The sequence below is a fragment of the Ochotona princeps genome, chromosome 1, assembly GCF_030435755.1.
Source record: "Ochotona princeps isolate mOchPri1 chromosome 1, mOchPri1.hap1, whole genome shotgun sequence".
NCBI classification, from domain to species: domain Eukaryota; kingdom Metazoa; phylum Chordata; class Mammalia; order Lagomorpha; family Ochotonidae; genus Ochotona; species Ochotona princeps.
The window spans coordinates 108,714,241-108,739,617 of record NC_080832.1 but is presented as its reverse complement, the minus strand read 5'-3'; the positions used below and the strand labels follow the sequence as shown (position 1 = coordinate 108,739,617).

Here is a 25,377-nt window from a genome sequence, read left to right as displayed (position 1 = left end):
AGAGGAGGGGAGCTGTGGCCTCGATCTCAGAGATTCCAGCCTGGTTGGGGAGACACAGCCCTGTCCTTGGGGAGTCCTGTCTTCAGGGGGGCCCCAGACTGAGGACAGCTTCATGTTCACCCTCTGCCGGGGTCTGCCATCTGTTAGAGGTTGCTGGTGGTGGTGGGTAGCCTTGCTTGCCTGTGTGGTACTGCCCCCACTCCTAGCCCCTCCCCATCTTATGAGGAGATGACCAGCTGGGTTTCAGGTGCTCATTGCCTATCCCAGGCACACCCTCTGCCCCAGTTCCCAGTGGTGTTACCCTGTTTCTGGGGAGAGGATTCAAGGAGGCATCTCCCAGTCCCCCTCTCTGGCTTTCAGGGGTAGAGAAGAGAGTTTTACCTGGAGGAAGAGGGACAGGGACCAGGTGGGGTGCACCCCTCAGGCCCTGCTTTGCTGACAGCTGCCGGTTAGCCATCACTCGGGGGGAACGCTAAAACCTCACACCGCCTTTGCTGCTGCTGCTGAACTTCACTGCTTTTTCTAGTCCTGAACAAAGGCAGTTGAACTCTGCCCTTAGGTGGGCTGCATCTTTCAGGGCAGCCCCGCCTGCAGCCTGCCTGGCTCCTCCCAAGGCTGTTGCTGGGGGCAGAGGAGGCAGCCTGGTGCAGATGCCAGCAAGGTGTCTAATGCCCGACTCTGCCTGGTTGCAGGATAGCCTCCAAACCCGGTGGTGTGCTCGGGGACACACGGAGAGTCAAGAGCATGATCGCTTCTGACAAAGCCGTGATTTTTTTTTTTCATTTCCTCAGACAGGCGTGTATTTTTGTGCTTCTGAAAAGTGAAATCCTGTTTTAAATGATGTATAAAGAAGGGGAATATTTATCATCTTTAAGACTGTGGAGGGAAAACTAACTAAATAAAAAAGAACCAGGGGCACAAGATAGGTGGGAGGAAGTGCACAAAACCAGTCCAAGGGGTGCGTGTCAGCAGATGGGGCTGTGGGGCTGCGGGGCTAAGGGCTGCAAGGTTGAGAGGCTGAGGGGCTATGAGGCCATGGGGCTAAGGAGTTAAGGGGCTGCGGGGCTGTAAGGCTGCAGGGCTGCGGGGCTGAGGGGCTGAGGGACTGAGGGGCTATGGGGCTGCAGGGCTGAGGGGCTGCAGGCTGCGAGGCTGATGGGCTGCAGGGCTGCGGAGAGGCTGTGGAGCTGAGAGACTGCGGAGTGCGGGGCTGCGGAGGGGCTGTGGGGCTGCGGGATTGTGGGATTGAGGGGCTGAGGAGCTGAGGGGCTGCGGGACTGAGGGGCTGAAGGCTGAGAGGCTGATGGGCTGCGGGGCTGTGAGACTGAGGGGCTGTGGAGCTGAGGGGCTGCGGAGTGCGGGGCTGCGGAGGGGCTGTGGGGCTGCGGGGTTGTGGGATTGAGGGGCTGAGGAGCTGAGGGGCTATGGAGCTACAGGGCTGAGGAACTGTGTGCTGTGGTGCTGAGGGACTGAGGGACTTCGGGGCTGTAGGGCTGAGGGGCTGTGGGATAAGACAGGAATTCTGTTCCTGGATTTGAAGATGGAGCTTCCTGTCAACCCTCCCATCACAGGTGTGACTTCAGGGTTCTGGAATCTTCCTTACCCTTTGCTACTCCTCCTTCTGGGGTGACGGAAGCTGGGTTGTATGTTGGCCCTGTGTTGTATTGGGGGTGTGCACTGGAGGAAGGGGGTCATGCGGCTTCCCTAGGTAAAATGATCGCCCGCTGTAGAAGAGATGAGGCTGTAGACCCTGCTCTACCGACAGTGCCACCTCTGACACAGTTACTCCATCGTTGCTGCTGGTCTAGGAGACTTGGCATCCTAGCTTCCGCTCGTCCCTGCCCCACCTCCAGTGATGAATGCCCCGACCTCCGCCCCCTCTCGCCCCGCCCCAGTCTGTGTTTCCTTTTCTAGAAAGATGAAAGGAGCAAGAGGCCCCCAGGCGGCTGCCCAGGCTGTAGCGCCCCGGTGGGATTCTCCCTTCTAGGCCATATCCCACATTCGTCTGCCCCGAAAAGTGTCCGTGCAGGCAGCATGGGCTGGCGTCCTGCTACACCAAGTCATGCACCTGTCCCCTGGGAAGGAGCAGAATGGGAACCCCTGGGGAGGCAGTGGCTCTGCTCTTCTTGGAGGTGGCAGTGCATGCCCCCACCTCGAGACAAAGAAACCCAAGCAGGTGTGGGAGAGCGGCCAGCTGCACACATAGGATCCTGTCTCTGTCCTCTGCCCAGGGTGCCACTGTGTCCCTCTCAGAGACGGTGCAGAAATGGCGAGAATACCGCCGCCAGTGCCAGCGCTTCCTGAATGAGGCTCCACCTCTTGCCACAGGTGAGTGGGTGTGTGTGGGTGGGGGGGTGGTCTCTGCCCTCAGTGCTTCCTGCTGCCCAATCACTTCTCAAGAGGTGTCTGAATGCCCCGCCCACCCCGTGCCCCCAGCCCATGGTCCAAGCTCTTCTCCAGACTTTCTTCTTCTTTTCCTCTCTACCTAGCCCCAATTCTCAGTTTCTGGGGGGCTTTCTCATCCAGAAGCCTTCCCAAGGCATCCCTGCCATATTTCAGCTCTCGCTTGCTGGCCTTGAGGTTGTTGCTTTCATGTCTTGCTCCCCTGTGTCTGCCCCATGGCTTAGAGTCTAACTTTGAGAGCAGGAATCCTGCCTTTTCACGTCTTGTCCTGGTCAACCCCTCCACGTCTGTGCCGAAGGCCTAGTGCCGAAGAAAAGTTCTGGGGGGCTGGGGGAGGTTCAAGGAGCACAGGCAGGAGTCAGGTGGGCCTGGGTTCCTGTCCAGCCTTGTCCATGGCAGCACAGTGTCAAGTGGACGATTGTTCAGCCTTGTGGACTACCATTGCCTGCTGCCCTCTGATGAGTAATGGGAAGAGAGGCAGGTGTGGGTGTTTGGTGGAGGGATGAGGGCACCCCATTCCAAATGGGAGTAGCTGGGTCCCAGTCCTAGCTTCCTGCTAATGCACACCCTGAGAGGCAGCAAGGGATGGTTTAAGAACTTGATGTGCCTGCCAAATGTGTGGGAAGACCCCAGTTCAATTCCCAGCTTCAGCCTCTCCCAACCCTGGCTGTTGCAGGCATTTGGGGAGTGACCTAGAGAGTGGGAGAGCTTTGTCTCTTAAATAAAACCAAAATAGGCCTTTGGGAGTTGTTTACTGAGCACTTAGAATGTCATGTCTCCATGTGACTCCCCTGTCTTTATCCCCACAAAGTCCAGGGCAGAGGGGTATCCCCATTTTGCAGATAAGTAGACAGACTCTAAGTAGCTGACTTCAGATCCCGTGGTGGGGAAAGTGCTTGGCACACAGTAAGCACCCAGCAGAGGGAAGTGGAGGACAGGCCTCATGGGGGGCTGAGGGCACAAGCAGGAACTTGGAGACTTGTCTCTTGCCGCAGGTCTGTTCTGTAACCGGACCTTCGATGACTACGCCTGCTGGCCAGATGGGGCCCCCGGCTCCTTCGTGAATGTCAGCTGTCCCTGGTACCTGCCCTGGGCCGGCAATGGTGAGTCTCTTGGCTTCCCCCGTGTTCAGGAGGCCGTGGAAGAAGGTTCCTTTGCTTAGACACAACCTCCTCCCTACACCTTAGAAAATGCCCAGCTATGGATGTGTAGTTACCCTCTAACTCTTTTAGGGCAGAGGTGGGGAACACACAGCCCACGAAAATCCTGAGTCAGGCCCTAACCAAGGCAACCGCAGGTGGAATTTAAAATTGACTGAATCTATAGCAGGCTTCTTTTTTTTTTTTTAATTTCTTTCTTTTTTTTTTTAAGATTTATTTTATTTTTATTACAAAGTCAGATATACTGAGAGGAGGAGAGATAGAGAGGAAGTGGAGCTGCCGGGATTAGAACCAGCGGCCATATGGGATCAAGGCGAGGACCTTAGCCACTAGGCCACGCTGCCGAGCCCTAGCAGGCTTCTTTTTAAGCTGACAGTTTTGTATGGACCACATCCTCATGGCAGGCTATTTATATCCTCACCCTTGCTTTGGGGATTCCCTGGCACCAGTGAGCAGCCCCTGCCCACCTGCTGGGGAACCCTACCCATGTGAATGGATCAGTGGGAGGGTTACTGATAGGGACCCTACAGGGGTCTGCAGAGGCTGCTGAGGGACCCCTCATTGGAGGAGGGACTGATGTACCCCTCACTCCCACCCATTCATCCCAACCTCCTGTGCTGGGCATGTCTCTGTTGCCTGGCTGGGGGCTAACAGGAGACAAACCCTTTTGCAACAAGGAACTCCCCGTGGCCATGAGGGGAAGGAAACACACTTCTTGGGATGATAGCTATGTTTGCCGAGCACCTACTGTATGCCCAGGCCTGTCATTCCTTATGTTGTTGCAGCCACCCTGGAAAGTTCAGGTCACTTGTTCTAAGTGATGTGGTGAAGGGCAGAGCTGGTCTGGGCCCAGGCTGTGCTCCCATCACTGTGCCTCGAAAGGTTGCCTGAGTCCAGCAGAACTCCAGCTCAGTTGGGAGGTGGGAGAATGAGGCCAGTGGGCTTCCTGGAGGAGATGACCTGGGGAGGGAGCCTCAGTGAGCTTCGTTGCAGTCAAGGGACTGAAGCCACAGTAAGTCCCACAGATCTCCCCTAAGAGGCTCCCTGCTGCTCCCCCTTCCCATGGCCATGCTTTTCCCACGGTGTCCAGGGAGGACTGGCCCGTGAGTAGCTGAGTCTGGGGGCAGGAGACACAGCTGGCCTGTGCCTTCATACTTGAACTTAGTTCCAGCTGCTGTCGCCACATGCTCATCCATGCTGTCCTCATGTCCTCAGAGAACCGAACTTGCATGACTTCTGAGGCAAGTCCTTGGATGCCCCTCCCATTTTCAAATGGGGAAACTGAGGCTCTGTGATGCCGAGTGGCTTTTCCCAAGCTCACACAGCCAGTGAGCCACAGACTCGGGGCAGATCAGTCGGGAAGTGTGACTTCAAGGCTGTGTATTTATCTGTTGCTTGAGGCCTTGTTGGCCAGGGCGTGCCCCTGCACGTGCCTCTGGCCTCGAGGCCAATCAGTGGCCTGGATGGATGATTTTTGCGGTCCAGGCACACACACCTAGGGTGGCAGTATCTCCAGAGCCCAGTCTTCTGGTGGTTTGTAGAAGGCTTGGCCTGGCTGTGCGGGCAGGAACAGGTGCCCAGGCTTCTCTGTGCCTTCCTTGGCTCACTTGGGAAGTAGGATAGAAGCACGTGGTGCAGGTGTGGGTGGATGGGGTTGGGGGCAAGGATGGCTTGTGGTCTTTAAGAAACAAAACCGCAGATGTCCTAGTTTCTTGCCTGACCCCTAGCAGTGCCACGCCTTCTCTGGTTCTTGGTTTGGCACCCATGGCCTGGGCAGCCTCAGTTGGGTCTCTAGACCCCCGGGAGCCAGGAACAGGCCAGGACCCATCACTCAGCACTGAGCCGCCCCCAGCTCTGCCTGTCGCTTGTGGCCCCATCCATCACCTTTAATTTTATTTGAGCAGGAAATAGGTCCTGTTGGTGCCCGTTTATGAGCGAACATGGTTTTATTGCCTTCTCCATGAAGATAACAGCCTCTGCGAGGCCCCCTGCCAGGCTCCCCTAGCACAGGCGTGCACACCAAAATCATTTACTCTTTTTTTTTTTTTGACTCTCAGAATCACCGACTCTGCTTCCCTCTCCCCAGCCCTGGGTCAGGGGCCTGCAGAGACGTCCCCCCGTCCTCCCACCCCGGCACTGGCCCTGGGCTTCCCTAGCATCAATGCTCTCTCTGGTCTGTTTGGGAACTCCCCTCTGCAGCACTTGGTGGCAGGGGACCCCCTGAGCCCCACCCCCTGGGGACGTGTGGGCCCGGAAGAGATGATTATGGAGATACTGGGAGTGAGAGTTGTGGATGGGGAGATATGCCAGGAGGTTTTAAGGCTGGGTCAAGGAGGGAATTGAATGCAAGGAGCCCTTACTGGGGCGGGGCAGGGTTAAGGGACCAAGCCAGTACATACAGCCTACCGTTTATAAAGCTTTAGCACTGCTAGAGCTGAGAAGCAAGGGGTAGGAGCAGGGCAGGATCAGGGTGAGGGGTCCCAAGGCCAGCTGGGATTAAGGGATTAAGGCAGGGAGCAGAGGAGATAAGCCCCATTCCCTGTTGTCCGGTTTGAGCCTCCCACTGACGCTGGAACACAGAGCAGCATAGAGACCTGGTGGCAGATCCAGGAAAAAAGTCATATTCAACTAAAACAAAACCAAGCAGCCTCTGAGCTAGGTCTGCGTCAGGGTGAGGGGTGTCACTGTCCCTGGCAGTGGTGCTAGGGAGGCAGTCTTTGCCAGGGGGTGTATGTGGGGCACCAGAGGAGGAGGGGCCAAGTGAACAGTCAGGCAGATTAGGAAGGGGCCAAGAGAGGTCTTCCAGGCAGCACCTAGATATGGGGCTTCAGGTCTCAAAGCTCCATCATGACCCAGGGAGGTAGCCATGCCCTCGAATTCCCTGACCCTTCTCCGGCTGTGAATTTGGGGGCTCAGGATGGTTCTGAAAGAGTGGAAACTGACGTAAGGAAAAACTTAGGGCAAGCAAGATTGTGGGCAGGTTGGAATGACTTCCAAGAGCCTGCTGGCCTCCACCCCATTTACCCACAAACAGCTGATCAGCTCGTTACCAATCATGCCAGCCTCATTAGCTGCACCCTCTGCTGCTCCCTACCTGTTTGTTAGCTTAGCTCTAATTATACGAGAGTCATAAATGACTTTTAAAATAGCCTATCAGTCACAAGTCTTGGAGATTCTGGCAGGTACCTCCCTGGGAGTTTTTACAACAGGCAAGGGTTGCCAAGGGGAGACTGAGGCCCGTGCCAGGGGCAGGGGGTGGACAGAGGTGTTCTGGCTGCAGTGGCGCCACCTGCCCTGGTCCCAATATCAGAGAAGGAGTGTACCCCAACAAACCAGTGTCGGGATGGCAGGGGAGCAGCGGGGCCTCCACACTGACCAGGACCCGAAGACCTGTGCTGCACCTGCTGCTTGCCACACTTCAGCTTGGGGAAACTCATCGTGTTTCCTGTTTTGCTGGTGAGGAAGCTGGACAGGTGAAGTGACCATGTGGAGGGCAGTGCCAGAATTTGAACTTGCGCTTTCCCCCAACCCCGCCCCCTGCCAGACACAGATGAAGGATGTAAACCTTCCCTAGGCCCTGAGTGATGCCCTCACTTTGACCCCACCACTGCCACTACATCCCTTTGAGGTTGGGAGGTGCTGTACTGGCTTCTCTGAATCTCAGCATCCCCATCTGTGAAATGGGGGTCCCCGGCGGGCCCTGCTGGCCGCCTTCCCTGTTGCCAGGGAGCAGGAACTAATGGATTCATGAACAGCTCTTCACAGGCCTGAGTGCCTGCGTCCACGTGGAAGGGCGGGTGTTAGCTTGATCACAGGCGCCGCAGCAGTTTCCGGGAGGGGAAATGTTTAATTGGGGGTTTTATTTCCAGCACCAGGGTCTGACTTAATGAAATATCCCTGGGCCTCCTGGCATGCAGCAGCCCTGGCTGCCTTCCTGTGTTGACAAGGCGGGAGCCAAGCCCCTGACTGATCTCCCAGCTCCTGGACTGGTAAAGCAGGACCAGGCTGGACCCACTCCACCTCCAGCTAGCGTGGGTGTTTGGGGACCATGAGCCCAGAGCCACCCCTGCCTTTTTTTTTTTTTAAGATGTTGTTGTTGTTGGAAATTCAGGAGAAACAGAGGAAGATCTTTTGTCCACTGATTCACTCTCTAACTGGGCACAACAACTGGAGCTGAGCTAATCCGAAGCCAGGAGCCAGGAGCCTCTTCCGGGTCTCCCATTCTGATGCAGGGTCCCAAGGCTTTGGCCATCCTCACTGCTTTCCCAGGCCACAAGCAGGGAGCTGGGTGGGAAGCGGGACTACCAGGACTAGAACCGATGGCCATATGGGATCCTGGCGTGTCCAAGGCTAGGACTTTAGCTACTAGGCTACCATGCCAGGCCATAGCCCTGCCTTTTAATATTTGATACTGACAAAGGAAAATTGATAGATGTGTTTGCACAGGTGCCCTGAGCTTAGGGTGGTCCCTGGACTCTGGGCCAGAATTGCATTTGCCACCTGCTGAACGTGGGGCTTGGGAATCCTTAGCAAGAGGCCCTGCTGGGAGAGGTCTGCAGGCTGAGAGGAGAAATGACACATGGCCATTGTGGACCATTAGCTACGGGGTTGCTGGCTGCTGGTGCACAAGAGCTGGGGATTTAAACCCCCTATACTTCTGCCACTTCCATACTTGGACAAACCCCTGGGCTGAGTGCACCTGGGAAAGAGCTCAGCCATGCCTACCTGTAGGCAGTGACAATGTCCAGAGGCGGTGGGCTTACAGCAGGGGCTCAAAGATGGATTCTGTGGAGTGACTACAGTTGGAGCCTGGAGGGAAGGGAGCTGTAACCGTGTGTGCCCAGTCTTGCACCCGTTTGGGGCAATGTGGTTTCTTGGTGTCACGTCGCCCTGGAGGAGGGAGTTGCGTGGTTACACTGCAGCATTGCTGTGTCCCAGGCCCCTTGGCCTCCTCCCCCTTCCCAGCAAACAGGAATGCCAAGGTAGGCTCTCACACCAGAGTGTCAGCCTTGCTCTCTGGCCACCAGCACTGCCATTTCCTGGCTTGGGGATTTTTAGAGACTCCTGGGGGAGAATTTCAGGCATCCCTGCAGCAGGTAAGAGAGGCATCTGGGGGTCTGGGCGGTAGTGCTCACCATGCGTTAGCGAGGGAGATGCCAGATCCAGATGCTGCTGATCCAGCCTCTGCCCTTACAATTCAGGTTTCAGTACCTGCTCCACCTGAAGTCTTGCCGTGCTCAGCTGCTGCCCTCTAGGTAGCCAGAGAGTCTGGGAGTCCTGAGAAGCCCCCTGGTAGAGAGCTCGTTCTTGGTCAGAGTAGTGAGACAGAGGGAGAGAGAGGAGGGGGTCACGGTGAGGGAAGGACAGGGTCCCATCGCCAGGCCCATTGGTGCCCACCACCACTGGGAGAGGGCTGCCCTGGACCACGTAGGAAGGGGCTTACAGCTTTGGGGTTTGGGAAGCAGAGTTGGGTACCAGCTGGGTGGCTCCCCATCACTCCCAAGCAAGGTGCCTCCTCCAGCAGTCCTGTCTCCCAAGGGGATTGTCTGCTGGGTGACGCAGAGCAGCTACTGGCCCGGGGCTTGGGGCAGCTCCTCACTCCACCACTTCCTCTTTCCAAATCAGTAAAATCCCTTCCCTGCTCCAGCCTCTTTCCCATATCCCTTGATGCCCTGTTCCCTGGGCCTGGTGTCAGTCTGAAGTTGTCCTGCAGTCAGGTAATGAATGATGAGGACAAGCCTGCCTTCTGGCCTACAGGTGGACTGTGAGGTATAGCAGGGGACCGTGGCGCACGCAGAGCCCAGGTACTGCCCTCCAGCTCTGTGGGGACCCTGGACTGCTTACCCCCACCTTGCCTCCAAGCTGTTCCATCTTGTGCTGTTCTTTTCTGAGGACCTTTTCATTTCTTTATGTGAGTCTTGACACTCTGAAGCCCGGACTGTGCCTCCTGCCTCAGACAGGGAGCTCCCTGGTAACAGGGGCTGCATCCCACCCTGTACACAGACCCTACAGGCTGGTCTCCAAGGATGGTTGCCATCTCCGAAATATGATCACAGATTGCTTGAGGCAGTATTGAATGGAGGACCCCAAGGGTGAAGGCCATGTCTATACCTGGGACTGTGTTCCTTTTAGATCATGCGGGCTTTGGGGTTACACTTCCTCAGGGCTGTGTCCACCCCCGTCAGACTGAGGTTCCCTGAGCACGGGGCTGTGTCTTCCCCGTCAGACCAGGGCTCTCTTTCTTTGGGTTAGAAGTCCAGTGCCAGCTTGTTCCCAGAGTCTGCTGTCCCCTAGGAGTGTGGGAGGGGCTGGGTGCTGAGCCCTAGCCATGGATGACCATGAGACTGTTAGGCCACTGGCGGTCAGCACCCGCCCTTGTCAGTGGTGTGGTTTGAGGCTGGAGACAAGGACACGTAATTTGACTCTTCTCCAAGCTGAGGATTCATGTAGCTGCTGCCCATGGTGACCCAGACTGGCTGACCACTCTCACATTGATGCCTCTGCCTCCCCCCAGGCACTTTTGGGAGGCATTGGGCCAGAGGGAGTGTAGGGGGAGACCCCAGGGCACAGACAGGGACTGAAAGGGGATGAAGTCAGCTTGGAATGGGGGGGCGGCGCTCAGGATGGGGGGCAGGTGCCTGCTAGCCCCTCCCTGCCCCAGGCAGTCTCAGCTCCCTGCTCCCCCACCCCACCCCAGTGCTGCAGGGCCACGTGTACCGCTTCTGCACGGCGGAAGGCCACTGGCTGCACAAGGACAACTCCAGCCTTCCCTGGAGGGACCTGTCGGAGTGTGAGGAGTCCAGGCGTGGCGAGAAAGTGAGTGGGAGAGGGGCTCTGAGCACTCCAGGGGAGTGGGCCTCGGGGCCTCTGTCAGTGGGCTTCAAGTGGGCCCGCATGTGTGGTTGGTTACCCCTTCCTGTCCCTGGCTCTTGGTGGGGGCGGCTCTGCAGACCACGCTGTCTGGGTGCAGGGCATGTGTGTATGTGTGTGTGTGTGTGTGTGTGTGTGTGTGTGTGTGTATCCCACTCCATGGCCTGGGATAGTGCTGTAGAAATCCAGAGGTTGTCTTCACCCTTGGCTCTGGGATCCCCATGGTGCCTGACTTGGGGCTTGCCCGGGGAATGGAGGATATGGGAGAGAGAAAAGGGCGGTGGCAGCCCCCCAAGCACACGGTGCCCCCTTGTGCCCACAGAGCTCCCAGGAGGAGCAGCTGCTGTCCCTTTACATCATCTACACGGTGGGCTACGCGCTGTCCTTCTCGGCTCTGGTCATCGCCTCAGCCATCCTCCTTGGCTTCAGGTAGGGGGGCCCCAGACCCCAATAGGGGCTGCTTTGTCCGTTCTCCCCCACACACCAGAGGGGACCCCCATACTGAATGCAGCAGAGAGCCCTTTGCAGGGAGCCCGGGGATGAAGGTACAGGAAACAGAACTGAGGGCTTAGTCTCATCTCACTGTGGAAGTGAATGCATTTACACAGTATCCCAAAGGCAGTGAGAATGCAAGTATATTTATGATGGTGCCAGAGAGAGAGAGAGTGAGAGTGAGAGAGAGAGAGAAACAAACATGCAGGTTCATAAAGAAAGCACAGAATGGAACATTATGTGTGGATTTCAAAGTTGGGGAACCAAAACAAGCTTATCTTTTAGCTCCATTTTTGCACGAACTTGTTGAAGCCCCCTTGTATACTGAAAGCAACCACCAGCCTCAAGCCTTAAGGGGGGAGGGCAGGGTTATATGGTGTCACTTAGATTCTTCAGTGTGGTCTAGGAAAAGTTTCCAGGATTGGAGATTCTGCTCTCCCTTGGGGTGGAAACATTCTTCTTGAGGTCTAATTTGGACAAAAGATTGTTTCCAAACCAGCAGCTGCAGTGCAGAGTCCCACCTCCTTCCCATCCCACCTGGGGTGTACTGGAAAGCTGGGATCAAGGACAGAATTCCGAGGTGAAATTCTTCTTCCTGACCTTGCAGCGTCTGACCCAGTGCTGGGCTCAGTCAGTGTCCAGTAAATGCAGGCACAGGGTGAATAGTCTCTCTTTCTCTCAATTTATTGATTTTTATTGGAAAATCAGATTTACAGAGAGAAGGAGAGACAAAGATCTCCCACCTGCTGGTTCATTCCCCAGGTGGACACAACTGCAGGAGCTGCGCGAATCCAAAGCCAGGAGCCAGGAGCTTATTGGTCTCCCATGCAGGGTCCCAAGGCTTTGGGCCATCCTCTGCTGCTTTCCCAGGCCACAAGCAGGGAGCTGGATGGGAAGTGGAACAGCTGGGACATGAGCTGGCATCCATATGGGATACTGGTGGGTGCAAGACGAGGATTTAGCCATTAGGCTATCACACCTGGCCTTTCTGTGTGTTTTTAATAACAAGTTGTGGATATTCCACAGTTTGGGGGAAGTCCATTTTTTGTGTGAGATTCATTCACGTAGATACAAGTCATTCTATTTCAACTTACTATTCCACATTCCATTGTTGTAACGTACTCTGTTTATCTGTTCTCTTCTGAAGGGACATTTGTGGATATTTTCTGGTTTTTTCCTTTCTGAACCACACAGTTTGCTACAGTGAACATTCTTACCCGTGGAGCCTGCTTTGGCATCTGTGGCTAAATGTAGAATTGCGCAATCTGAATTCCACCTGCTGTTGCCCATGTCCAAGGCACTACTGAGATGTTTTCAAAAGCTGTCAGACCAGTTTGCCCTCTCTCCAGTGGTGGCAGAGCACTCCCTTGGCCCGGTGTTCCCACCAGGGTGCAGTGTTTTCAGACTTAATTGTTGCTAATCTGAAATGTGTGAACGGTTCTCTCCCTGGGAGTTTAATTTGCATATATCAGATTCCTAGAGAGATCAAGCATTTTTGCATGTTTTGCTCCGAGTTGATTATTCATATCATGTGCTTATTTTTATTGATTTATTTAGCTTTTTGTTTTTTTCTTTCAAGCATTCACTATTCATACAAGCCTAGAATAAATCTTCTTTTGGTCTTTTTTTCACTTACTCTGATGTTTTGTCCATTTTTACTAAGAAATCAAACATAAGTGCTGTCCGTTGGTAGGAATTCGGTTTTATCAATTGGTTAGAAAAGTCTATTAAAGTTTTCTGGGGACCAGTGTTACGGTGTTGTGGGTTAAGCTGCCACCTGGGACGCTGGCATTCCATATGAGCTTCAGTTGATGTCTGGGATGCTCCATTTCCTATCCAGCTCCTGGCTAATGGACTGGGAAAGCAGCAGAAGATGGCAACACTGCCAGCCATGAAAGAGAGAGATGGGGAGAGCTGGATGAAGTTTCTGGTTCCTTGCTGCTTTCAAGCCCAGCTCTGGCCATTGTGATCATCATTGTGAACCAACAGATGGAAGGCTCTCTGTCTTTCTCTCTGTCTGCTAAATTTGACTTTCAAAATAAAGAAATTAAAAATTTTCCCCCCAAAGACCAAGCATCTTTTTGGTCCTGTTTAAAAAATCTTGGTTTGGGACCAGTGCGGTAGCCTAGTGGCTAAAATCTTCACCTTACGTGCTCCAGGATGTCTTATGGGCACCAGTTCTAATCCTGGGAGCCCTGCTTCCCATCCAGCTCCCTGCTTGTGACCTGGGAAAACAGTCGAGGACGGCCCATAGCTTTAGGACCTTGCATCCATATGGGAGATCCGGAAGAGGCTTCTGGCTCCTAGCTTTGTATCAGCATAGTTCCAGCCTTTGCGGCCAGTTGGAGAGTGAATCAGCAGATGGAAGATCTTCCTCTCTGTCTCTCCTCCTCTCCATATATCTGACTTTCCAATAAAAACAAATAAATCTTTTTTAAAAAAAGGAACCTTGGCTCAAACATCTTGGTAGTCAGTTAAAAATATTGTCAATGAATTTTTTTTTTTTAAGTTGAGTCTTCAATGCCAAGGCATATGAGCATACATACTGACAACCCTTCCTGATCCTCTGACTTTTTCTAATCATTTATATATATGGATGCTTTTAGATTTGTTATTTTATTTTTCAGGCTATAGTTCCACATAGGCTCTGATTTTGCCTGTATTATTACAATGGTATAGTCCTTACATGAGCTCATCTGTCTTCTGTAGGAATGGCAATCTTGCTTCCAATGCCTATTCCTTTTGTCACTTGCCTTATTATCATGGTGAGCTGTGTTACAGTAGTGAGTGGAAGTGAGGAGAGCAGACATCCATGCTTTGTTCCAGATTGTAAAGGCAGTGCTTCTGGTGTTTCTCATTTGCTGCCAGCAGGATAACCAGCCTTTACAGGTGGAGAAATGCTCTTGTGTTTTCAGCTGGGTAGGCATTTGGATATTATGAATGTATACAGCACTTTCTGAATACCCACGTTGGTCTGCTTCCCCAAGGAATGTCTAAACCAGCATGGGTTCTGTCATCAAGAAGCAGTCACATGATCCTCCCCCCCCCCCCCCCCACACACAAGCCTCTGTTTTCTGCCCGCAGACACCTGCACTGCACCCGGAACTACATCCACCTAAACCTGTTTGCATCCTTCATCCTTCGAGCGTTGTCTGTGTTCATCAAGGATGCAGCCCTCAAGTGGATGTACAGCACAGCCGCCCAACGGCACCAGTGGGATGGGCTGCTCTCCTACCAGGTAAGTGGTGTGGGCGGGAGGGACCAGAGAGCACCTGCCTTTGCCCCCTGACCCACAGCTGGACGTGGAAAAGCAGGAGCTGCCCAGCCCTGGCCCCTCAGGGATCTCCTAGTCTGATGGAAGAGGCCACCTACCTGGGAGGTGCTAGTCTGAGGGAGAAGGCACTTGCCCTAGGGAGTTTTCCATGTGACCTCAGAGAAAGTAGCTCTTGTAGGTGGAGCTGGCCTTGAATCCAAGTGGGCAAGTTACCTCTCTGAAGCTGTTTGCCATGAGCATGGGGAAGAGAGGGTTGGGTGAGCCTGAGCAGAGAGCAAGTTGCTAACACTTAGCCCTGGCCCGAGATGGTGGAGCCTCTCAGCCTCCAGGGTTGTGGCTGGAGCAGGATGTGGAGGGGGACAGGGGTAGGATGTGGAGGGGGACGGGGCAGAGCTGCTGCCCTTTCCCCCCTCATTGAGCCCACCCTCTGTCTGCTCCAGGACTCCCTGGGCTGCCGCCTGGTATTCCTGCTCATGCAGTACTGCGTGGCGGCCAATTACTACTGGCTGCTGGTGGAGGGTGTGTACCTATACACCCTGCTGGTCTTCTCCGTGTTCTCCGAGCAGCGCGTCTTCAGGCTGTACCTGAGCATCGGCTGGGGTGAGGCCATGGTCATCCATCTCCCACCCCCCACCCACCCTGCACATAGGAGACCCCACCCTGCCCAGAGCACTGCAGGCGGTCACGGTTAACCCCTGCTCTACCTCCTTTACTGAGCTCTCCTCCCTAAAGGGAAGTGCCTGCCCTCACTGGCCAGATCCCGCCCCCTTTCCTGCCCCAACCACATCCCACTGAGAGCCCTGACTATGGGGACTGAGTTCTGCACCTGGTTCTTCAGGGAAATGCTAAGTCCTGGGACCCCGAGGTTGGGGAGGTGTGGGCAGGGTCGGGGCTGACGATGAAGGAGGCTCAGTGGAGAGCTAGGGCCAGGGTGCCAGTGAAGGGGAGGGCGGGGATGAGCAGATACCAGCCAGGGACAGGGCTGTGCCACGGATCTGCCTGGAGCCCAGCTGGAAATGTTCTAGCCAAAAAAGTTTGCCAGGAACCATCACGTCTTTTTTTTTGCTGGAACATTTCTGGTTGTGCTTCTGCCTCTCGCCACATGGGGTTCTCAGGAGGCACAGGATTTGGGTTGGGCAGGAGCCTGGGACCCTGCCCTACCAGGGAAGCACGTGGGAAGTCCTTTCTGGAAGGGTTGGTGAGCTCCCACCTGCCATGGGGCCAGAGGACTGGTGAGTCTGCTGTTTGCGCTGCTGCACACCACCGCCCCCGCCCCAGCTTGCCACATGTTCACTCCCCTCCCCCTAAGCAGCAGGTTGCAGGGTGGCAACCTCTAGGTGCCTCCTAGCTAGCTCTGTCACAGCCCCACTCCTGCTTCGTGGACCTTACCCCTCCCGGGGCCTCCTGACTACTAGGCCTTTGGGGTCCTGCCTGCAACTCCCACCGGCCTATACTGCACTCTGCACCAGGTGGAGGGGAGGGCTTGCCCTTGCTCTGCAGGGCCCAGTTCCTCCCTGCCTCCACTGTTGTCCAGGGCTCAGCGTCACCCTGTTGAGCCTCTCCTCCCATCCACTTCCCCCTAGCCCCTTTGCACAGGCAGCTGGTCAGCCCCACAGTCTCTTTGGGTGAGGGAGAAAGTGGCGGTGGGGAGCTGGGGTGGGGAGCAATGAGGAAATCTGTCCTCAGAGTGGAGGACCCATCTGCCAGTTCTGGGAAATAGCATCCGTTCTGGGTGTACCTGTCACCATGGTGACCTGAGGGCAGGCGCAATGGAGGGACCGTAGGTAGAATGCAGAGGAGTGGGGAGGATTGGTTGGGGGATTGGTTGGGGACATGGGATGTCCTGGGAGATTGTTGAGTGGGAGGTAGAGGGGTGCTAGACCTTTTCTGCGATACCACTCCCAGCTCAGGGCTTGGGGTCTGCGAGGGCACAAGGGCAGGGCCCGCAACACACCCTTTCACACACTCGTGGGACATCCTTGGGGTGGGAAGACAAAGGGACAAAGATGGAGGGAGAAAGAAGGAGAGACAGGAAGATCCACAGGTTTCTGATGTGAGGCCAGGAGACCTGGCCCAAGCTGAGATGCTTGGGAAACTTGTGACCTCATGTGCCAGCAGAAGAAATAAAAATAGGAATCTGAGAGAGCAGAGGACATCCCCCCGCCCCCACCCAAAAGTCATGCCAACTTCTGCTGCAGCCTATGGGCAGCACCACAGGCAGGCTGGCCAGGAGGGGAGGGCGGGGAGGAACGAGCCAGGTCTGTGAGTCTTAATTCGTGCTTTGATTTCTCCAGCCTGTCTTGCTGGCTTTTTAAATGGGAGAAAGATGAAGCCAGCAGGGAGCAGGCGGTGTTTGCACGCAACAGGGCTGTGCCTGTGTTTTTTAAAAAGCCTTGTTAAGGAGATGCTGATAGGCGCCTGAAGCCCACTGGGTCTGGCTGATGACATGCAGGAAAGGCCAGCTGGTGGCTGAGCATGCCTGAGAAAGAAGATTCTGCTGCCCCATGTGGCCCACAGAACTGGCATGTTCTTGCCTTAGCCAGCTTTCCTTTCTTCTTTGAGAGACTGGCTCACTCTGAGCTCATTCTTTCATCCTGTTCTCCCCAAGCATCTTAAATAACGTGTGGGGTCTCCAAACAGGCTGTGAAGTGGCTCTGCCCTGAACCCACCTCACCTGCCCCAAAGCCATGCATGCACACACAGGGACCCCCCAACCACACACACCCTTGAAAACTCACACCCTTGCCTACCTCAAGCACCTATGTCTCCAACCTAGGAGAGGTGCCGACAAACACAACAGGGAAGGGGTGGGTACAGGAAGTCACTGAGGGAGACTAGGGTGGATTTTGGGAGTGTAGTCCTGGATTACAGTCCCAACTATGACAACTGTCAGTACCTGAGCTGTCATGTGAGCATGGACAACCCAACCTTTTTTTTTTTTTTCGCCATTCATCTGAGAGGCAGAGTGTATGAGTTCACTCCCCAAATAGCTGCAACAGCTAGGACTGGGCAGGTCCAAAACCAGGAGCCAGGAGCTTCTTCTAGGCCTCCCACATGGATGCAGGGACCCAAGCAGTTGGGACATACTCCACTGCTCTCCCAGGTGTATTAGCAGGGAACAGGATGGGAAGCAGAGCAGCCAGGGTTCAAACAGATACTCTTACGTCAGTCAGTAGCTTAGTCTGTTGTGCCACGATGCCGGCCCCAGTGGCACACATGGGACACTCATCCTAAGAATCGCATTTTAAATCAACCAACAGAGACTGAGCTGTCAGAGTGAGTGGGGCCTTTGACCTCCAGCTGTGTGAGTCATCTCTCTCACTGCCTAGCAGAGGAGTCTAAAACTTAGATGCTGCAAGCAGCAAACAGTCCTTGTCTCACAGATCCTACGGACCTAGCCGTCTGAGTAGCCATGGCTCCAGCTCGCTAGCTGAGATGCAACCAGGCTGTCTGCCAGGGTGGTTGCTGTCTCAAGGTTTCTCTGGGGATGGAGCACCTGCTTCCAAGCTCATGCATGAGGCTGCTGGTGGAAACCCCTTGGTCTTTGCACAGAGAGGCTGGAGGTGTCTGCATATCCTCATCACTTGACAGCTGGTTCCCTGCAGATCAGGGCATCAGAGAGAGCCCAAGATGAGCCTTGGGGTCTTTTAGAGCCTGATCTCAGAAGTGACAATGCCATTACTCCTGCCACATGTTCTTGGTCCACAAGGATGTGAGCAACAAGAGGTGGACGTCACGCCCATCTTGTCTCATCTCTTGGGAAGTGTCATAATTGTTGTGGCTGTGGCCACTTGGCTGAGCTCCTGTCTCTGTTCTGGGCGTCTGTCTTGGATCTGTGCATGTGCATGAGACAGGGAGCTGAAGGGGCTCCAGTGTCTGTAGGACTAGACTGAAATGGGGCCAAAGCCAGGGCAGAGCAGGGCAGCAGAGAGTCCTCCAATGTGCTCTCGCGGTTGCATTGCCCCATCTCCTTGCTACTTGGGTGCATGTGTCCTGCTGCCTCAGCCAGGACTGAGCTGGGTCCTGGCAGTGTGCCTGGTACCCACCTGGAAGGGGCTGGAAGGAAGAACCCAGAGTCTGAGTGTAGAGGGCCAGATGTGGAGCCAGACCAAGGAGGGGCTCAAGGTGCATCGTCCTGGCTCTGGCTGGCCAGCTCTTCTCCCCTCTTCTCTCTTCCTTTCTCCCAGGTTTTCCCCTGCTGTTTGTCATCCCCTGGGGTGTTGTCAAGTACCTCTATGAGGACGAGGGGTGAGTGTCCTGCTCTAATGGGATGGGTGTGCCAAGGGAGGTGGCCATTCTGCAACGCCAGTGGATGCCTTGATCTTGAGCATATGCCTCCCACCCCTACCTGCGGTGAGGATGACCCTTTTGAGGGGACCAGGGTCTTGATGCCTGGATTTAGTTCTCTGATTCCCACCTCCTGCCCCTTGCCCAGCATGGATATAGACAAGCGGTGCTGGGTGTATAGGGTCTGTGGGGCCTCCTGCAGACTCTCTTGTAAAATCTGAGTGTAAACCTCTGGCCTTGTGTTTAGCAAAGTGCTGAGTGCTCATGTGACCATGTGTGTGGCTTGGGAACACTTGTTCGAGACTATGTATGCTTGGGTGTTTGTGCGTGTGGCTGTGTGCTCATAGGGCCAGACCTGGTGCTGGCAACTCCAAGTGGCTGCACATGCATAGCAAGCTGCATGGCCACCTTGGTCTGCACTGTGAGCTGGACTCTCCAAGATTGCATCTGGATGTATATGTGCCTCTCCCTCCATCTCCAGGTGCTGGACCAGGAACTCAAACATGAACTACTGGCTCATCATCCGGCTACCCATCCTTTTTGCTATTGGAGTGAGTGACCCTGGAGGAGGGTGGGTGTGACGACCTCGGTGGGGGCATCAGGGGAAGGACTGGGGAGAGTGAGAGGGTCCCCAGCCACCTAGCCACCCACTCTGCCCTACAGGTGAATTTCCTCATTTTTATCCGTGTCATTTGCATTGTGGTATCCAAGCTGAAAGCCAATCTCATGTGCAAGACAGACATCAAATGCAGGTACAGTAGCTGGCTTGGGTTCACTGGGAGCCCTGAACTCGGCCTTCTGGCTGAGGCAGAGATCCCACAATGCTTAGTGTGGATCCACCCCAACCCTCTTCTCTCACCCTCATCAGATTGAGTGTCCCAGGCATTGCTTGTACCGTCCATGGGAGGTCCCCTGGTTTTGCATGATCTTGACCTCTATATCTTCTTACCACATGGCCTGTCTCAGTGTATTTGGGGTGACAGGTGTTCAGGACTCATATCCAGGTCCTGTTGGGCATCAGGGAGGGCTCAGCAAGGTGAGGTAGATCCTTGGGCGAGGTCTGCAATAATACTAAGCATCTGTTCCTCCCCTCCCCCCACAATCCCAGACTTGCCAAGTCCACACTGACGCTCATCCCGCTCCTGGGCACCCATGAGGTCATCTTTGCCTTCGTGATGGATGAGCACGCCCGGGGCACCCTGCGCTTCATCAAGTTGTTTACAGAGCTTTCCTTCACCTCCTTCCAGGTGATCTCACGGTAGAGGGTGAGGGGGGCACTCATGGGGAGGGTGGACAGGAAGGGGAACACTCAGCCACCCAAAGAAACGTCCGTGATTGGAGCAGGGCCAGACCTAGTATCCTAGGGGTCCTGACCCCCCTCAGGTCATTGTCACGGGACAAGAAGCCACCCCAGATGTGCCTGTGGGCATCCCACCTGGCATTGCGGCTGCCACTCACTGGGTGGAGGGCACCCTGTGCGGAACTTAACTCACACGCTGCATTTCATCCTCCCAATGTTGTGGAGGCACACAGGATCACGCCCATCTCACGGGGGAGGGAACTGAGGCCCAGAGATGTGGAGACGAGAAATGCAGGGTCACGTAGTTCCAACGCAAAGAGCGGCTGCTCGCCACTGGCATTAGAGGGCATGGTCCTGCTGTATGAGAGTGTTATGGGATGCCCACAGACTTAGGGGCCACACTGGGAAAACTGTGCTGGACTAGGGAAAGTCTCCACTCCAGTTTGGTGCCTGCACAAGGAACCTTCTGGTCCTCCAGAAAGGAGGAGGGATGAGTCCCACTGCCCTGCCCTTGGCTGTCCTTGGACTGTCCTGTTAGAGGAGGGTCAGGCTGGAGCTGGAGTCACTAGGCTGTCTGACCAGGACCCCCTCGGTGATGTGGCTTTGTTTTCAGGGGCTGATGGTGGCCATCTTGTACTGCTTCATCAATAATGAGGTAAGGCGGGAGCACAGACCGTGGGGACCCTGCAAGTCACTGCCATCAGCTGATCGGAAGTTGGGCCACAGGGACTCCCTATCAGCCCTTTCAGTTAAAGCCCCACTCACCCCATGGGGCAGCAGAGTTGAGGCAATTTGCCCATTACAGTTTCCTGGGCAGGATCTCTGTCTCTCTCTCTCTCTCTCTCTCTCTCTCTCTCTCTCTCTCTCACACACACACACACACACACACACACAGAAACACACAGGGGTGGGCATACCTTATAGGATCAGAAGCTTTCCCCTTTCCAGGGACCACCTCCTGGGAGGAAGGGGTATCTTTGGGAACCTGGGGAAGGTTCCCATTCCTCCGTGGTGCCCAGCTTTGTGCTGGAGCAGAACAGGTGGACCTCCATGCAAGCCATCAAAGTGGATGTCATAAATGCCAAGGAACCCAGAGGGGAAGGCCAATGCTATTTGTAGGGGCAACACAGCCCTCCCCTCTCCCTGAGCCCCATCGGCTGGATGAGTCCCCAAGGGGACTGATGGTAGCAGCAGGGAGCAGAGGTTGTGGCATCCCCACCCTACTCTGGGAGGGAGCTGAGGTTAGTAACTTCCTTCTGCCCCAGGGCAGGGTGTTGTTCTGAAGGGCCACAGCAGGTGACCAGGAGATGCTGGTTCTCAAAGACCTAAGCTCTTCAAGTAGCTCCTGTGTCGCTAAGTGTGAGTTCTCAGAACCAAGTCATCCCAGGTCATTGCCTTTGCTATGGATGTGAGGATTCAGAGCCGACAGGGAGTGTGGCCTCTGTGTGGCAGGGAGTTGTGAGTTGCTTAGAGAAGCCATGTGATCAGCAGAATGCGACGGGGATGTGGGCTTCAGCCTCTGCTCTGAGCCAGACCCCATCATTGGTGCCTGCTCATCCTCCTCTTGCACATGTGTGTGGTGGCGCCTCCCTAGGAGATGTCACTGTCAGTCAGTGTGGTGACTCGAGCTTTGCAGCCACAGGGTTCAGCCCCACAGAGAGATGGGGACAGTTATGAGGACAGAGCAACACAGATCCCTCCATGGGGCAAAAACAAGAGACTGTGAGGAGAGACCAGAGCTCCTCCCTGCCACCTTGTCCCTATTTCTCACTCCTCCCAAGTCACCCAAGCCATGACTCCCATGTCACCCAAGCCAGGTTGTAACCACATACACCCCCTGGTGCTACCAAGGCTTGCCTCAGCTGCTGGTGGGTGGGGAATGGGGCCAGGGGTGGGGAGGCCTGTGGACAGCTTCCCTATAGCTCCTGTCTGAGAGCCACAGTGAAGGACTCAGGAGCCCAAGTGCTGGTCCAGATTCTGCCACTCCGTAACTGTATGACCTGGGCAGATCCCTTGGGCCTGTTTCCTGAGGGCTAATGGAGGTAAAAATGCCTGAGCAGGATCTGAAAGCAGCAATGCTGCCCTGCCAGAGAGGGCACTCAGGGAGTGTTTGCTGGGCTGCAGAGCTGGAGGGCAGCCAGGGGGTGAGATGGGACCACGCAAGAGGAAGTGCACTGCCCTGCAGGCCAGGTGTCCAGGGTCTACGCTGCTGTCCTGGTTGTCTCATTCTCACAAGTGAGTGGCAGAAGTGAACTCTTGTGAAATGCACATTTACATACTTGTCCATTCTTTTGGCTCACATGTTGAGCACCTGCTATATGCTGGACATTGTGACAGGTGCAGGGATGCTGCCACTAGGAAGATGCGGTCCTGAGTAGGTAGGGGACACAGCCACTGCGGGCAGGAGGCTAGCAGTTAGGAGCCAAGCCTTGAAGTCAGGCTGGTTCTGAGCTCAAATCCTGACCAGGGCGGTCTGGGGGGAATCTTTCCATCCTCTGCCCCTGCTTTCTCCATGGTGGAATAAACCCAGCAGCTCCCGCCCAGGGCTGATGTGAGCAGTCACCAGGATAATCTCAAGAGTATTCTGGGCACGAACCAAGTATGCAATAGGCAGGAGTTTTTAAGGACAGTGAGGGTGACTAGGGCCACCACAGAGATGACGTGGGAGCTGAGACAGAAGGGGACACCACCTCACAGCACTCTGAGCAGGCCAGCAGTCCCTGTGAGCTCTGAGTCCCATCTTGGCCATGGCTTCCCACAAGTGTGCCTCAGTTTACCATCTTTCCACACCCCCCAACCCAACCCAATGGAAGGATGGTGAGTCAAGAGCAGCCCCTCGTCACCCCACAGCTATACTCAAGAAGGCAACGATGGGTCCGGAGAGTCTATACCCCAGCCATGGGCACACGTTGGCCAGGCTGGGAACTGGCCCAGAGCAGAGCAGCTGAGGGTGGTGTGTGCACCAGGCCTCCTTCCCTCCCCTCAGCCAAGCATGGACCCTGTGATGCTGCCTGGGACATAGGGGGCTGTCCTGGCAGACAGGCTCTGGGCCATCTCAGCTCAACTCGGTGCAGAAATAAAGGTCTTTTAAGGGATGGCATGCGGCCACCATGCCAGGCATCTTGTTGGGCTTAGCAAGATGGATGGCGAAGGGGTATGAGAGAACAATTGTTTGCATAGGGGCTGCTGGGGGATTGGCAGAGGGCCCCTGTCCCGTGGCTGCTGGCAGCTGGTATTCCTGGTGCTTTGGGTGCAAGAGGAGGAGCTGGACCCCAGACCTCAGCAAGGACATATTCAGAGGCGGTGTGGGGTCGTCTGCATCTTGCTGCTGTCATAAACACCTCAGAGGAGCTTCTTGTGGAAATAGAAGATTCAGCTTACAGACTGGAGCCTAACACAACAGGGGTTGAGGTCACCTGGGCAGGACCTGCCATGGTCTCAGTGTCCCTGGATAATGCCCTCATCCACAAACCCTATCACTGCTGCTATTTGCCCCAGCTGCCTTTCCCCTTCTCTCTCCTCCCCTCCTCGCTTTCCCTCCCTCTCCCTGCTTTCCCTTTCTCTCCCCTTTCCTCCCTTCCCCTTCCCTCACCTACCCGTCTCTCCACTTCTCTCCCCTGCCTCTGCCCTTCATTTCCCTTCCTGGGAGCTGCTGGGGCCTGAGTCCAAGCTCTCTAGGAGCTCAGAAGGTGAGGCCCACGGTGTGCTGGTCCCTTCTCCGTGGGCCAGGCTGGAGTCAGGACAGAGCGTTCTGGAATCAGGTGCTCTCCTCTCCACTTCTCTCCCTAGCTGCTGTCTCCCTGTGTTTCTCCCTCGCTCGTGTATTTTAGCTGAATCCCAGAGTCTAGAGATGGAAAAGACCAATTAGGTCATCAAGCCCTGAGAGAAGAGGAGACAACAATAAACAATTTTATTGTGATATTAATTTAGGCGCCTGAAGGCCTTGACTTGTGTCTCTTAATATAAGGCAGTGGATTTTTCCCTTCCCCACTAATGTAATAATGGGGCCATTTTGTGGGCACTTGGTTCGTAGATGGTTTTTGTTTCCCTCCTTTTCCCACGGAAGGTCCGGATGGAGTTTCGGAAGAGCTGGGAGCGCTGGCGGCTGGAGCACTTGCACATCCAGAGGGACAGCAGCATGAAGCCTCTCAAGTGCCCCACCAGCAGCATGAGCAGCGGGGCCACTGTGGGCAGCAGTGTGTATGCAACCACCTGCCACGGCAGCATGAGCAGCGGGGCCACCGTGGGCAGCAGCAGCATGTATGCAGCCACCTGCCAGGCCTGCAGCTGAGTATCCAGGCCCACCCCTTTCCTGTGGTCCTTGCTGCCGACTGGGTGGCCATCCCAGGTGGGAAGAGACACCCTCCCGTGGTGGGGATGGGGGCCTAGGGAAGGCAGGCACACACGTTCACATTGATCCCAGCTTTCCCTCCCCGAGTCCATCAGACAGGCAAATGGACAGTGCCTCGTGGGACCAAGGCTACATTTTCTCGGAGGAGAAGCAGCCTGCTAATTTGATCACAGTGGCAGGAGGAGAAAAAACGATTGCTGCTAAAAACCAGGAGGATTTCTTCCTGTTAAGCCACAAAGGCCCCTGGGGTTCCCCTGCTCCCCGACAGAGCAGCAAATCAAGCCCAGACTCAAACTCAAGGTCAATGGCTCATTAGCAGCCCTGGGGCTTGTGAGAAGAAGTGGTTCTGCAAGTGGCCAACGCAACACCAGCCAAACGCAGAGCTCGGGTGATGGGAGTCAGTTCTGCTTGCATCTGGTCGGGGTCACCATCCTCATCTCTCCACCCACTTGGGATGGGGGCTTTTTTCCAGCCACTACCTTGCAGCTGTGTCTGGAAAGTGGCTGCCTGTGGTGGTGTTGGGAATAAATACTGGGAAGACTTCTTTACTAGTGCTCCCTTCTCCCTTTTGGGGAGTTGGGTTGCTTTGGTGCCTGCTTCTGCCATACCCAGGGCACTAGAACAGGTCCACATCGGGAGTAAGGAGCACTTAGTTCTAAAGATGAGCCCAGGCATTTTCGGGACTCATCTCGAGCCACCTCAGGAATGTCCCACCAGGTACACATGGTCTGCTGCTGCCAGGAACCCAGACGGCCAAGATGTTTGTTGCCTCCAGCTCTCCGTGGAAGGACTTTCTTGGCTGTGGCCACCTGCTATCTGGAATGGGCATTTGGATGCATGCTCTTAGCTTTGGGGGATGGGACTGACCATCTCCCTTGTGGCCTTGGAGGCAGCCTCCCTGGCCTTTGGATTTGCCCCTTGTGGGGAGCTTGCATTGGCTTTATTCATTTTTCTCTATTGCTGTGAATAGTTTTGGATGTGCAAACATGCAATTCTGATCTCTCCCACCTGATGGGAATAAGAACTAAATCATGATTATTGTGATGTTGTTGGGGGGGAGGGGAGAATGGGGCAATCATTGGTTTGACTCACCCACACTTTGAGGTAATTAATGCTTGCCCTGCTTCCAGCCTCATCCCATAAATAATGAGCAGTCGAAAAGCTGGATGGGGAAAAATTCTATCAGTCCCGCCCCCAGCCATGGAAAGCAAGCTGACATGTGGCAGCTCTGTGGAGGACT

The 25,377-nt window shown here is 55.0% G+C and overlaps 1 protein-coding gene across 2 annotated transcripts in view; it reads left to right on the top strand.

Moving 5' to 3' along the window:
• The window catches only part of GLP1R (glucagon like peptide 1 receptor), a 29,742-nt gene extending 4,570 nt beyond the window's left edge, over nucleotides 1-25,172 (top strand). Inside the window, exons 2-14 of one of the 2 annotated variants that reach the window (XM_058663631.1) lie at nucleotides 2,232-2,328; nucleotides 3,399-3,506; nucleotides 10,261-10,379; nucleotides 10,756-10,862; nucleotides 14,010-14,163; nucleotides 14,640-14,799; nucleotides 18,387-18,447; nucleotides 18,968-19,037; nucleotides 19,150-19,238; nucleotides 19,595-19,733; nucleotides 20,400-20,441; nucleotides 23,853-23,986; nucleotides 24,044-25,172. In XM_058663631.1, coding sequence (XP_058519614.1) covers nucleotides 2,232-2,328; nucleotides 3,399-3,506; nucleotides 10,261-10,379; nucleotides 10,756-10,862; nucleotides 14,010-14,163; nucleotides 14,640-14,799; nucleotides 18,387-18,447; nucleotides 18,968-19,037; nucleotides 19,150-19,238; nucleotides 19,595-19,733; nucleotides 20,400-20,441; nucleotides 23,853-23,986; nucleotides 24,044-24,077 — 1,314 coding nt within the window. In that variant the 3' untranslated portion in view covers nucleotides 24,078-25,172. Of the gene's footprint in view, nucleotides 1-2,231; nucleotides 2,329-3,398; nucleotides 3,507-10,260; nucleotides 10,380-10,755; nucleotides 10,863-14,009; nucleotides 14,164-14,639; nucleotides 14,800-18,386; nucleotides 18,448-18,967; nucleotides 19,038-19,149; nucleotides 19,239-19,594; nucleotides 19,734-20,399; nucleotides 20,442-23,852 lie in introns of both variants that reach the window. The other variant, XM_058663621.1, reaches the window with a different exon arrangement.
• The last annotated feature ends 205 nt before the right edge of the window (nucleotides 25,173-25,377 follow it).